Source organism: Danio aesculapii, chromosome 13 (assembly GCF_903798145.1).
Source record: "Danio aesculapii chromosome 13, fDanAes4.1, whole genome shotgun sequence".
Lineage (NCBI taxonomy): Eukaryota > Metazoa > Chordata > Actinopteri > Cypriniformes > Danionidae > Danio > Danio aesculapii.
In genome coordinates this window covers 52778512-52794335 of record NC_079447.1, presented here as the reverse complement: position 1 = coordinate 52794335, position 15824 = coordinate 52778512, and the positions used below count along the sequence as shown (strand labels likewise).

Below are 15824 nucleotides of genomic sequence, written 5' to 3'. Positions count from 1 at the left end.
ATATGGTTAGTTTAATTTTAGTTTCATTCATGTTGAATATTGAGGAAACGAAAATGTTTTTGACCAAGACGTTTAGTATTGGTTTTAGTTATCGTTTACTAAAATAACTTGGTATAAAAAGTTGAAATACACACTGTAAAAAGGTTGTTGTGTCTAGTCCAAATATGCTTAAATCCAACAAGAAGCATTTTCTAGACAAGCAAAGAATATAGTCTTGTTTACAGAAATAATGTGCCAAAATTAAGTCAGTTTTTCCTTAAAACATGCAAAATAATCTGCCAATGGGGAAGCAAAATAATCATATGTCAATAGCAAAAACAAGATTATTTATGTTACCCCATTGGCAGATTATTTAGCTTGTTTTAAGGAAAATGCACAAAATTTTGGCTCAACACAACATCCCAGCGTACCACACTATTGTGAAGGTGTGATTCGCTGTTTTGTTTTGCTGGGTTTTTGTGCACAAGCTCGCTCATACATCAGAGAACTGTCAGCCCTCAGGCCTGGCCTTTGTAACATATATAAGCAGCAACACTGTGTGTACTTGAGTAAATATGGGTTAAAGCAGGTGTAAGTGTGACAGATTTACATACACTGAGCATCTGAACATACTGAAAACAGCCTCATATTAGATTCACAGCTTCATTTCAGGTCACCAAGTGTGAATCTCACTGAACATCTGCATTCATTTGCACTGCATTAAGCACGGCTCTTTACTGGGTTCACTGCAGAATTGAAAGCATGTGTGGCTAAAGGTCTTAATATATTCTAAACCCGTCTCTCAGCATTTACAGCATCAGTAGCAAAGTGCTGTTTGGTGAGTGAAAAGGAGAAGATGAAATGAATGTTTATGACAGTGTTTCCCAACCCTGTTCCTGAAGGCACACCAACAGTCCACATTTTCAACCTCTCCCTAATCAAACACACCTGAATCATCTTATCAGAACATCAGAAGAGACTCCAACACCTGAAGTTAATGGGTCAGATAATACACATCCAAAATATGTACTGTCGGTGTGCCTCCAGGAACAGGGTTGGGAAACACTGGTTTATGAAGCTCTGCTGTTTCCCTCATTGTGTCAAGACAAAGAACCAACAACAGCGCCATCTGCAGGCTAATAGCATTAACAACAATCATGAAGAGTTTTTCATTCATTCATTTCTTTCAGCTTAGTCCCTTATTTATCAGGGGTCTCCACAGTGGAATGAACCGCCAACTATTCCAGCATATGTTTTACACAGTGGATTCCCTTCCAGCCACAAACCCTGTATTGGGAAACACCCATACACTACGAAGACTTTTTATTTGTTGATATGATCAGAATGTTCATGTGACAATGTTGTATCCATTTCAGAAATGTATTTCATTTAATCAATCATTGTTTAGGAAATATAAAGTCAAACTTAAATGGGTTTTTCAATAAAACAAGCAAAATAATCTGCCAATGAGGTAAGCGAAAGAGTCTTATGTCAAAGTGAAAACAACATTATTGGCAGATTATTTTGCTTTATTTCTTTGCTTTTAAGGACAATCTCGTTTAATTATGACATATTCTTTCTGTAAACAAGACAATTATTTTGCGCTTGTCTGGAAAATGCGTTTTGATTTAGGAATTTTTTGATATTTAGACTAGAAACGAGACAAAAATTCTAAGTAAGAAACGTACAAAGAAAATGTTCTGTTTTGTGATGAGAGAGGGATTATTTATTTATTTATTTATTTATTATTACACCACCATACTATTACAACAATTATATGTTGACCAACTCCAAAACTAAATAATAAAAACAGGAAGTGCTACTGCTATAAATAAAAATAAAGTAAAAAAACAGGAAAATGCTGGACATTGAAGATTCTCTTTGCAGTTTCCAGTGCGCTGACAGTTCTGACAGATGCTGTCCGCTATCAGTCTCTGTGAAACAGCACATTTGCTCACATCCGCTCTCTGCGTTTTCGTTTTTTGGTGATGAAACATGTCATGTGGTTGCTAAACTGCTTTTCATACATAGTGTTTTGTTCGTTTCTAGTCCAAGCTTTCAACCGGTACCAAAAAACATGAGCACATCACATCAGTCTTGCGCTCTTTGCACTGGTTGCCTGTGCACTGTTGTGTCACTAAATTCTTCGCTTGGTTTTTAAATCACTAAATGGCTTGGCTCCTTATGCGTCAGACCTGCTGACTGAACATCAGCCTCTTCAGTCATCAAACCATTATTATGCATCCCCAAGTGGAGGCTGAAATGCAGAGGTAACAGTGCTTTCGCAGTAGCTGGTGCTACATTGTGGAATGCTCTGCGACTCTGTATTAGATCTATATCATCTCTGTCTGTTTTTAAATATAGGTTAAATACTTTTTATCAGAGAGAATCGTTTATTTTAGCTATAATTTTATATCTTTCTCTTTGTGATTTGTATTGTGCAGCACATTGGTTGTGTTTAATAGTGCTATAAAAATAAAATGACATTGAAAAACATCTAAAAATCTTAAATCAAGAAGCATTTTCTAGATGAGCAAAAATATTGTCTTGTTTACTGTAATAATGAGTCAAAATTGAGTGATTTTTATTATTTTTTTATTAAAACAAGCTAAATTATCTGACAGTGGGGGGAAGCAGAATAATATTGTTTTTCTTTTTGACATAAGATTATTTCCCCATTGTCAGATTATTTGGCTTGTTTTAATGAAAAACTTTTGACTAATTATTTCATAAAACAAGACTACATGTTGTGCTTGTCTAGAAAATGTTTCTTGATCAGAATTTTTAGATATTTGGACTAGAAACAAGACAAAAACTCTAGTACGAAAAGCTTTTTTGTTATTTCAGTTGAAAATAAACATATATTTGGACAATCTAAAGCATTTCTGTAATGGTAATATCTTGTTTATTTCCCAGATTTGGCCACACTTTGGACGGCTCTGATCCAGTCCTTGCGCTCGTCAGCTGTGGCCGCCTGCAGATAGTAGTGTATCTCGTCTGAAGTGATGATCTCGAAGAGATTCCCATCAACCTCGTGTTTCTTGGCTGCACAAGACCAGAGGAGAGCGAGAGATTTGCATCAAATACACAGTAAAAAAATGCAATCCATTACAATTCTGCATGCAAAAAAAGAAATCTGAAGACTTAAAAAGAATCTTGAGAGTTTTTGCCTCGTTTCTAGTCCAAATATCTGAAAATTCAATCAAGCAGATTTCAAGAGTCCCCACTTAGATATGCTTAGCATTTATAGCAGGTTTGGCATGCTGTCCCAGGAGAGAGCCCTGAGCTCGGAGATATTTGAGCCCAGTCCCGCCCGATCAAATAAGCATATCTGGAGATCCGAGATCAGGTAGGTCTCGAGAGCTCCCCCTTGGAAAAGGGAGGAAAAGGAGGAGATGGGGTGGAAGGGGGGATTCTTCCAAAACGAAGAAAACGATCCATTTATTGTAAACTAGGATCACTCTGATTGGATTATTACTGATTACAGATGAGCAGCCAGTCGTGCTCAATCATATCAAGTGCTTCTCTCCAAATTAATTTATGAAACTTCACTTATTGTCTTATTTTCAGAAATAATTAATCAAAATTAATAGTTTTTTTTTTCCTTAAAACAAGCTAAATAATGTTATTTCAAAGCGAAAAGTATTTTTCTTCCCCCATTGGCAGATTATTTTGCTTGTTTTAAGGAAAAACACTTAATTTTGACTCATTATTTCCGAAAACAACACTATATTTTGTGCTTCTTGATTTGAGAATTTGGTCACACTTTATTTTGATGGTCCGTTTGTTGAATTTAAGCTACATTGCATCTACATGTCAACTAATTCTCATTACATTATAAGTAGACTGTTAGGGTTAGTGTAAGTTGACATGTACTTGCAAAGTTTCCTCTAGTAAGTTAAATGTCTGTTGAAGGAGCAGAATCAGCAGATATTAAGCAGACAGTCTACTAATACTCAAATGGACCATCAAAATAAAGTCTTACCAAAAACGTTTAGATATTTGCACTAGAAACAAGACAAAAACAGAGTATTTTTAATATATTTTCAATAATGATTAATTATTCACTGTATTAGCATGTTAATATTCCGCCAATATATCAATATTGTGCATGCTCATCATCACTGTATATTGAATTATTTAATATAAGTCTATTTAGTTTGGCAGGTTTATAAAGCATTTGTATAGTAAAGCGTGTTTAGTTAGTCAGCGTACCATCAGGCACAAACTCCACCGCAGTCACAACTGATCCACGCAGATGAATGGAACCCAGAGGATCATCTTCACCCTTAAAACACACGCAAACAGACACACACAACATCAGAGTTTCATTTAATACTGCATGATTACAAGAACATCTCTCTTTAGAGCTAACATGAACATGCTCACCTTGCTGGGGTCATAGTAGTGGATGTAAGCAGGATCATCTCTCAGGATAAACTTTCTGACTTTCCAGTTCTTTCTCCGATGACCCTGTGTAAAAAATATATATGAGAAAAAGCTAAATAATCTTATTTTTTTTCAGAAAGAAGTCAAAATGAAGTGAGTTTTTCATTAAAATGAGCTAAATAATCTGCCAATTGGGTAAGAAACAATATTATTTCTCTTCCCCCAGATTATTTTGCAGGTTTAAAGGAGAAACTCTCTTCATTTTGACTCTGGAAACAACACTATATTTTTGCATGTCAAGAAAATGCTCCTTATTTTAACGAGACAAGTAATAAAAGCATATTCTGCAGCTCTTTTGCATTGATGTGAATGTCATTTAAGGTGCAGGTATTCTCACCTGTTTCAGCAAACAGCCCTGTTTGACTATCGCACCTCTGAACTCCTCCTTCATGATCACGTCTTCGTCACTGGAATAACCCTCACAGAAGAAACCACTGTCCGCCTGCACACACAGACACACAGCTGCTGTTCAGAGGCTTCATTCTGTCAAACACAAGCTTTACCTGTATATACTGTACACTGAATATCCAGGAATTTTACATCAAATACAAAGAATGTAGAAAATTCAGTGTGAAAAATGCAGTGAAACGTTTAGTTTAATAATGATTTGGTCACACTTTATTTTAAGGTACAGTTTTCTCTATTAAGATTAAACTACTGTTGCAGCTCATGAATAAGTTACTGTATATAGCAATATCATCTGTGCGATATCAGACACCTCTTGCTGTGACATCACAGCACAGTCATTACTATCGTCACTTATTATCAAATCTTAGTTAGTATTATCGTCAGCTCACTTCATCTCATTTATATCAAGCAGGGCTGGTGCGCACATTCAGATTGTTATTGTTTTTTATTGTTAGTTTATTATTAGTGTAGATTTCAAATGCAATAAATTGGTTTATATACAATTTGTAGTAGCAGTGATCTTAATTTTTGGTGGGTGCAGCTACATTTTGGCTGGTGCTCCTAAATTTGAATTGGGAACACCAGTGCTAAATAGGACAAAAAGTTCATTTCGAGGCCTCTACTGTCATATTTCTGGAGTAAAAGACTGCCATTAAATGTTATTACACTCATAATAATGCATGTGTGAACTGGCACTGACATGAGTTTCTGGAGCATCAGAAAAAGAGGCCATTAATTTTCATGACCCTTCCAAATATGGTCAAAACCGTCCATCTCATATTAGGACCCATTCAGAACAATGCATGGACATGTGACACCATTTCTGGAGACTTTTTGCACTGCCACATACATACTCTGTAGATGTCAGAGAACAGACTTGAACTTTACTGGATCAATGCATTCTGTGGCACCTTTAACACATTTTAGCAATGCTTTACTCATGCTAGAAACACTTAAAAGGCTTTAGAATTGATCCTATCATTGTCAGTGCTTGGAATGATTTGTGAACTCACAAAATAATAAAAGGCCTCAGTCTGGTCCAAGAAAACGCTCTCGGCTCCTTTTTCTGCGCCGTCTTTAGATGTGTCTCCTGCCGGCTGCAGGAACCCCTCATTCAGGAGTCCGCTGGCTAACATCATGGCTTCGGTTCGGTTTCTGGCCTTGTCTTCAGAGATCAGCCAGTCGATCACTGTGTTTCCTGATCAACAAAATCACAGATAAACCCAGCAGAAATACCATTTATACTGACTGACCTTCATTAAGCCCAGGGAATGTTTTAGTTTACAAGCCAGGCTCATTGCGCAAATGTGTGCCCAGGGCTACATATTTGAGAACCGCAAAATATTTGGGGCTAAGTCAGTTTCCAGTAGAGGGCGCTGTGTACATTTTTGACAATCTTAAAAACATTACTGGAGTATGTTTGGTCATTATATGTGCCCTTTCTTGTAAATTCACTAGAGGTCATTGTGTACATTTTCGCAAATCTTAAATATGTTACTGGGGCACGTTTTCTCAAGCATGCAATTTCTTGTAAATCTGCTAGAGGGCACTGTATACATTTCTGTGAATCTCAAATACATTACTGAGGCACATTTTATTAACATATGTGACATTTCGCTTAAATTTACTAGACGCTGCTGTTTATATTTTAGCAAATCTCAAATTTGTTACTGCGCCACATTTTCTCATATGTGCCCTTTCTTGTAAAGCCACTAGAGGGCGCTGTGTACTTTTCCACAAATCTCAAATACATTCCTGGGGTACATTTTCTCATATCTGTGAGATCTCTTGTAAATTCACCAGAGGGCGCTGTGTGCATTTCTGTTAATGCCAACATCCTTCTCATGCGCGTCCATGAGAGAGAAGTAGGTCGGCTTATCATACGTAAATCAGCTCTCGACTGACCCACACACCCTCTTCTTCTTCAAAAAAAAACTGAAAGTGTTTTTAAAAGCAAACTAGAAAAGAAAAGCCACCATGGCTGTATGCTTTTACCATGATTTTACACTGATTTCATTATTATTTTAACTTGAACCCTGTCCGCTCCATTCGGCATCCCATGTCCAACATCATACGAGGTGAGCTACCGAGCAAACTGACCGCACTGGAAAAGTCATCCATATGGAGGTAAGCGGTCTGCGGTATATAAGTCAGCCCCATATCATTTGTTTTACATCTCAAAATGTGGATATACATACCCTCGGGCATGTATTTCATGGTTCTCAAATATGCACCCCTGGACACATATTCCCAATGAGCCTGTGTTGTTGTTTTTTTAGGATTGTTTAGATGTCTAGATATTTAGATTTTTTTCTTTTTGCTTTCTGTTAGTGACATGTTAAACCAATATATCCAATAGAATGTCAAAAAACACCAGAGATAGACTGATGACAGTATCAAATTTGCTTAGTTTATTGTGTAACTTTAAACATATACTCTTTTCAATACACTGTATTATCATGGTATTGAGGTAAGCTGTAGAAAGGGTTACATTAGGATCTTTTGCGACGGTTTCTATAGTTTCCAGCGGGGTATTTCAGCCTCATGAAATGAAGATCTCACCTGTGAAACAGTGGTTGAAGAGTCTTTTGTCCTTCTCCAGCTTCAGCTCTTTAACTCCACTGTCTGGATCCTTCATGAACACGTACAGTTCACTGAAGACAGACACAAACATGATCAATACTTTAATCATTCGGTTTTGAGTTACATTTGCTAAGCAGAATATACATCCATTTTATTGATGACAAACAGCCCAACTTTGGGTCAAATATGGACAAACCCAACTATTGGGTTAAAAATGACAGTCATTTAAATGTCATTTTAAATGTAACATAAAATCATTTGTTGTCATGACTTTTTGTCATATAAATTTTACAGTGTACACAGGGTTGTTTAAGAATGTAGGGTTATTTTTTCCAGTTAAATTTAACTCAACGGTTTTGTTTTTCCATATTTGACCCAACACTGGATCACAACAAACCAGCATTTTTGTAGAGTGTGCAGTGCAAAGGGTATTTTTCAGTGCATTTTTATAACTAAATTTACGGTCTGGTACCTCAGGTTGACACTCTCCGGTAGCCGAATGGATCGGCGTGTCGACTTTCTGGCAAACTTTTTTCCTCCCTGTAAGCAGGTGATGGCCCTGCGGACGTCTTTAACCCAGTGCTCGCGCTCCTCCAGGTGTGACGCTTGGAAGAAATGATCCTGGTTCTTAGCTGTGGACACCTTGAACACCAGCTGACGAGAAAAAAAACATAGACTTTACTAACTCTTCTGCTGACTTACTGAGCAAAAATGACCCAGGCATAATTTTAACAGCAGAAAATAGCTAAACAATGTTTTTTTTATCTTGAAGTTTGGTTACTTTTTGTAAATTACCCAAAGTTATAAAAAAACCTATTAACCCTGTTGACCTTCAGATCAAAAATGACCCAGGCACCATTTTAACCGCAGAAAGAAAACCCTAAACAATATTTTTTATCTTGAAGTTTAGTAATTTTATCTAAAATGACCCAAAATTAACCCTTCTGTTCACTTACTGATAAAAATGACCCAGGCACAATGTTAACAGCAGAAAGAAAACCCTAAACAATATTTTTTTTTATCTTGAAGTTTGGTAACCTTATCTAAAATGACCCAAAGTTAGAAAAAAAAAAACCCCTTCTGTTGACTTACTGATCAAAAATGACCCAGGCACAATTTTAACAGCAGAAAGAAAACCCTAAACAATGTCTTTTTATCTTGAATGTTTGGTGACATTTTGTAAATTGACCGCAAAGTTTGCTAAAAACGAATTAACCCCCTGTTGACCTTCAGATCAAAATGGTTCCTGGGTCATTTTGATCTGAAAGTCAACAGGGGGTTAATAACCTAAACAATGCTTTTTTTTAACTTGAATGTTTGGTGACTTTTTCGAAAATGACCCCAACGTTTGAAAAAAAAAAAAACTATTAACCCTGTTAACTTTCAGATCAAAACTGACCCAGGCACCATTTTAACAGCAGAAATGCCCAAACCAATGTTTTTTTTACCTTGAAGTTTGGTAACTTTTTGTGAAGTAATCCCAATGTTAACCCTGCTGTTAACTTACAGATTAAAAAAATGACCCAGCAAACCATTTAACAGCAACAAGTAAAACCTAATCAATTTTTGTTATCTTGAAATTTTGGAGGCTTTATCTAAATTGACCCAAAAGTTAGAGAGAATACCTTCATGTTGTCCTGACATGAATTGATTAAATTAACTTATTCATTTTTACAAATGTAAGTGGACTGAACATAAAAAAAAAATTTGTTGTCTACTAAAAACCTTGAGAATTGGGTTGTTTCAACTAATTTTAAATCATTTCAGTTATATTTGTTAAGTGTAAAATCATGTTACCTTGCCAGCTTGGTACACCTAATCGAAACTGAAGAATTGTAAAAGTTTCGAAGCATGATAGAGCAGTGCTTAAACAGTAGTGTACAGTATAGTGTGATTACCGCTCTCTTAGTGAAATCCTGGCAGGGGCTAGTGAGTGTTGCCCCCTTCAGAGGGATCATCCCCTTCGAGTTTCTGTCCGTCTTCTTCTTGTAGAACTCAATAGCATCGTCTGCTAACACAACCCACACCGCTTTCCATGAGTTCAGCACAGTGCCCTGGAAAACAAGAACACTTCAGTGCACACAAACTAGTGAACACACATACACACTAGTGAACACACATACATAAACACCAGCGTACACACATACACAAAAACACTAGTGAGCACACACACACTACTGAACATACATACACGCGTGCACACTAGTGAATATACAAACACACAAAGAACACATATAAACATTAGTGAACACGCAAACACCAGTAAACACACATAACACTAGTGAACACACTTGTGAACACACACACTCTAGTGAGCACAGATACACACTAGTGAACACACACAAACACTAGTGAACATACATACACACGTACATAAACACCAGTGTACACACATACACAAGAGCACTAGTGAGCACACACCCACTACTGAACATACATACACTCATGCACACTAGTGTACACACATACTAGTAAACACACATACACACCAGTGAACATGCAAACACTAGTGAACACACATGAACACTAGTGAACATGCAAACACAAGTAAACACACATACACACAAACACTAGTGAACATACATACACACAAAGAACACATAAACATTACTGAACGCGCAAACACCAGTAAACACATAACACTAGTGAACACACACTAGTGAGCACAGATACACTGTAGTGAACACACACAAACACTAGTGAACATACATACATACACACTAGTGAACACATACTCGCTAGTAAACACACACACTAGTGAACACATAAACAGTAGTGAACACGCATACTCACTAGTAAACCCTCACACACACACTAGTGAACATGTAAATACTAGTGAACACACATACACACAAACTCTAGTCAACACACATATGCACACACACACACTAGTGAACACATAAACTCACTAGTAAACAAACACTAGTTAACACATAAACACTAGTGAACACACATACTCACTAGTAAACTCTCACACACACACTAGTGAACATGTAAACACTAGTGAACACAAACAGTAGTGAACACACATACTCACTAGTAAACCCTCACACACACACTACTGAACATGTAAACACTAGTGAGCACACATACACACAAACACTAGTGAACACACATAAGCACACACACTAGTGAACACATAAATAGTAGTGAACACACATACAAGTAAACACACACACACTTGTGAACACATAAACACTAGTGAACACACATACACACTATTGAGCATACATACACACAAACACTAGTGAATACACATACGCACACACACACACTAGTGAACATGTAAACACTAGTGAGCATACTTATTCTGAACGTATTGAAACAAATAGACGAATAAGACTTGTTAACAGTAGTATGAGTGCTGATGAAAGATTATCCAGACATGTTATTCTCATATATTTAGTGATATTAAACACCGCTGTAACATGCTTTCTATGTAGAAACAAATGTCTCCAATACTACATTTGAACAGTGGCTGCAGCTGTGGGAACCAGAATACTTCTTCCTCTCACAACCACATCACAACCTCGGGTGTGCGTTGTTTCCTAATAACTGAATGATTAGTTCCAGTAAGAGACTGAACACAACATTCTTTTAAAAGCATGATAAAATAATTCATTTCAGTCAGTCTGGTTACTATTGACCTATATTCCTCGTGTACAGTCTTTTAAGCTCAAGACTTCCCGTTTCATTGCCTTCCATTCATTGTTAGACATTAAAAACAGCTCGTTCTGCTGCTTGATGTCACAAACTGAAATTTCCTTATTATTTTATTCTACTTTAATGTCTAGTCATGATCACACTTGTTTGTAGAGCAAGTGGTTTGACCATTTTCGGCCGTTTATTAATCCTATAGTCATTTCTCCCATAGGAAACTGGATCGGTAGTACTAAAACAATCGCTGAGCATACTTCGCATTCCACAATACGTTTAATATTAACACAATATAATACAATATAAATATATCAGCGCTGTCTGAAACAGTGCAATCACAAATGCAGTTCAGCAAAGTGCGCATATGCAGTTTCTGTCCTTTTCACTTCTGTATTTGAGTGAGATTAGTATCCAGATGCTGGTGCACAAATCATGACAGCGTATGTAAATAGGAAACATGATGAAATGCTATCACAGTTCCCACATGAAGAAATGCTATAGCCATTTGTAGTAAATACAGTGTTCCTGAGCCATATTTTAGTATAATAATAAGTATTAATTTCAGCACTGGGGTGACATGGTGGCTCAGTGGTTAGCACTGTCGCCTCACAGCAAGAAGGTCACTGGATTGAGTCCCGGCTGGTCCAGTTGGCGTTTCAGTGTGGAGTTTGCATGTTCTCCCCGTGTTAGCGTGGGTTTCCTCCGGGTGCTTCGGTTTCCCCCACAGTCCAAACACATGCGCCATTGGGGAATTGATAAACTAAATTGGCTGTAGTGAGTGTGTATGGGTGTTTCCCAGTATTGGGTTGCAGTTGTAAGGGCATCCGCTGTGTAAAACATATGCTGGATTACTTGTCAATTCATTCTGTGGCGACCTCTGATGAATAAAGGGACTGAGCTGAAGGAAAATGAATGAATGAATGAATGAATGAATTCCAGCACTTTGTTAATGAGTGCTGCAGTATTAACTGTATAATAAATATTGCAGTGTACTTTAGTACTCTAGTAAACTGTGGTGTATTGTGGTATAATATATCCTACAGTTGTACAGTATTGGGTCATTTGTTTATACCATTATGACTATTTTTATGGGTTCATTGGTCGAAATGAAACTAGTGTAGACAAAATGTTTTGTACAGATAGGATTTTTTTGGAAGGAAGAAAGGAAAAAAAGAGGAAGTAGGACGTTTCTACTTCTGCTTTCAAAATAGAGCAACGTTGTGGAAAAAAACGACAACACATGACGTTAGCGCTTCATGTCATGTATTTCTTATTTGACCTTATTCAGTAAAATGACCCTTTACAGTCACTAATATTCATCCTGAATTTTTGTCATAATTAGTTAATTAATATGGTAATTGCATTGATTTATTTTATGTACTATAACATATTTAACATAAGTGCAGTATGATAACCACAACTAATTACCACATCATTGCAATTTACCCTGGTATGTTTACTATAGTAAGGCTCAAAATCACTACAGTATTTACCACAGAAAATGTACTACATTATATAATAAATTACACTAAAGTACTATATTATTTTCTCACATATCTGAAATTGACTATGGTATATTTACTATACTAAGGTTCACAAACATTACAGTATTACCTACAGAATATTTACTATGTTCTTCAGTAAAATACTCTGAATTACTATATGTTTTTCATCACAGCTTTAACCACAGAATAAATACTATACTATTTTTAATATAATTGAATATTACTATAGTATATTTACTATACTAAGGTTTAAAAACGTTACAGTATCACCCACAAAATATTTACTATGTTCTTTAGTAAACTACTCTAAAATACTGTAGTAGTTTTTCACATCATTGCAATTTAATATATGGTGTATTTACTATACTAAGGTTCAAAAGCACTACAACATTAGCGACAGAATATTTACTATGTTCTTTAGTAAATTTCTCTAAAATACTATAGTATTTTTCATTTCATTGCAATTTACTATGGTATATTTACTATCCTAAGGTTCAAAAGCACTACAATATTATAGCAACAGAATATTTACCATGTTCTATAGTAAATTTTCTACAATACTGTAATATTTTTTCATATTATTGCAATTTACTGTGATGTTTTGACTATACAAGCATTTAAAAATACTACAGTATTTACTGCTGAAAATGTACTCTAGTATATGGATGATCTATAGTAAAATACTTTAAAACACTGCAGTATTTTTTTCAGATTATTGTAATTTACTATGGTATAATAGACAAATTCAAAAAAACACTACAGTATTTACCATATATATTTATTACATGTTTTATAGTAAAATACTCTAAAATACTATAGTTTTTCTTCATATCATTGCAATCTGGTATGTTTACTATAGTAGGGTTCAAAATCACAACAGTATCAACCTCAGAAAATGTACTACATTATATAGTAAATTACACTAAAGTACTGTATTTTTTATATCACTGTAAAAAATACTGGGTTCCAACATGAAAAAATTAAGTTAGCTTATTAGTTTTTACAAATTTAAGTAGATTGAACATAAAACAATCAAGTTGTGCCAAAAAACCTCAATAATTGTGTTGTTTCTGCTCATTTTAAATAGGTAGTTTGAACAGACATAATTTTTTGAGTCTATATAAAGGTTCAAAAACATCTTACTACAAATTCTGTAGTAGAATACTCTAAAATACTATAGTACTTTTCATATGGGACCTTATATCTCTTACCTTTTTGACTAAGTATCCTTCTCTGATAGTTGTTGGCTCCATGTCTATACACTGTTGAAGCGTGTTTAAAACAGCCTGCAGGACTCGAAGTCTTCAGCAGATTCTGCGTCTCTGATGACACTTATAGACACACATTCGTTAAAACGGGAAGTTGCACACAGGCTGATAGGCAAGTTCATGGTCAGCCAGTTTCCTCTGTATTTTCAGCCCACACGCCATATGAGTCAATGATACACGCCTGCGTTCACCCAGTTATGTTCACACACCCTCTTTACAGGCATATTTTTAACAGATGACAAGTCTGGCTCCACCCACATCAAAAAAACTTCATAGTAAATACAGCACTGTAAAAAAACCTTCTGTATTTTGTGTTTTCAGTATATTTGCGGTTGTGAATTGCATTATGGGATCATCTCTGTCCAAAAAAATTCAACTCTAACGTTTATCAGAGTGACTTTTTAGTAGTTTGAAATAATATAATGTATAATAATAATACTAATGTCGGTGCCAATGGCGTAGTGGAAAAGTGCACCGACACATGCACTCCGGTGTTCGCTGCGATCCGGGTTCGATTCTCGCCTCGAGGTCCTATGCCGATCCTTCCCCTCTCTCTGCTCCCCACACTTTCCTGTCAATTCTCTCTACTGTCCTGTCCAAATAAAGGTGAAAACCCCTAAAAAAAAAATTATAAAAAAAATAAATAATAATAATAATACTACTAATAATAATAATAATAATAGATACAGAAATAAGTCTGTAAAATAACTGAAAATGTACTGGTAGTTTATTACAAGGTTTTTGTTGCATAATATACAACACCAACCCAGACAATATAGCACTGCAAACTATTACAAATGTTAACTTTTTCCTATTGTTCATGGTTAAATGTAGTTGGAAGAAAGATCAAGTGAAACATAAAAAATGACTCGCAAAATATGTAAAGCTGCTAACTTCTGGATATCTTTACAGTGTATAGTGTTTTATGACAACCCAGGCTCATTATGGATAAGTACCCCTGTATGCATCTCTGGAAAGTGCCAAATCCGTCCCAGGAGCTACGTTTTTTTTTTGCAGTTTTTGTTTTTGCTAATCCACCAGAGGCCGCTGTGTACGCTTTTTGATATATCTAATTTCTCTCGTGAGTGCTATCGCGCCTGCTGTTCTCACGTAAATCCACCAGAGGCCGCTGTCGACAGACTGACTGATCGACTGACCCACCCTCCGCCTTCCCGAAACTAAGGGGTGCCCAAATGTTTTCTTATGAAGAGCCAAAAACCAAACTTTACTGAGGCTAGTGGGCCGAAGGTAAATATAGTTGGCATGGGTAATTTCCTAATTTATTAAATAATATTTAAAAATGACTAGAAAACATTGCTTTACATTACTGTCACACCCTGTCTTCCATGTGTGTTTATTTTCATCATGTGACCCTCAGGATGTGTTCCTTTGTTCTCGATCCCGCCACGTCATTATGCTCATCACCTTCACCTGTGTTCGTCCCAGTCTGATCTCACGAGAAAACGTAAGTATTTTACGTTTTGTCAGTTTATTCGTACGAGTTCAGTCGTACGAAATTGTACGATTTTTAAAAAGGAGGCGTGGCACCTAACCCCACCCCTAAACCCAACCGTCATTGGAGGATGAGCAAATCCTACTATATTGTACGAATTAGATTGTACGAATTCGTTCGAATTAGCCACTAAATCAAAAAGTTACGAATTGCCGTGGGATTGTGTTGGTTCGTCCCCTGTGTGTAATTATTGTCATCATGTTCCTATGTATTTATACCACTTGGTTTCATTCAGTCCTTGTCCGGTATTCTCTCTCTGTTGATGTCTGTTTTCACCCCATGTTCTTCCTGTGTTCATCCATGTAAGCGATTGTTAATAACTCTACGCGTTTTGACAATCCTACGGTCCTGTACCTTCCTGTAGTGAACCCAGGCATTACAATTAAGTAATACAATATTTTCATTTCAGAAATGAACTTATTACAGTGAAGTCAATCTCACTTATAACACTAGTTTTTGCTT

General features: G+C 36.1%; 1 protein-coding gene across 1 annotated transcript; it reads right to left on the bottom strand.

Moving 5' to 3' along the window:
- Nucleotides 1-1736: 1736 nt before the first annotated feature.
- On the bottom strand, nt 1737-14000 carry plek (pleckstrin). Its single transcript, XM_056470841.1, has 9 exons — nt 13793-14000; nt 9318-9473; nt 7892-8073; nt 7399-7490; nt 5850-6034; nt 4766-4870; nt 4369-4452; nt 4195-4267; nt 1737-3024 (listed from the first exon to the last, which is right to left on the bottom strand). The coding sequence occupies exons 1-9, from the start codon at nt 13832-13834 to the stop codon at nt 2885-2887; spliced, it is 1059 nt and encodes a 352-aa protein (XP_056326816.1). The 5' UTR covers nt 13835-14000; the 3' UTR covers nt 1737-2884.
- Nucleotides 14001-15824: the final 1824 nt, after the last annotated feature.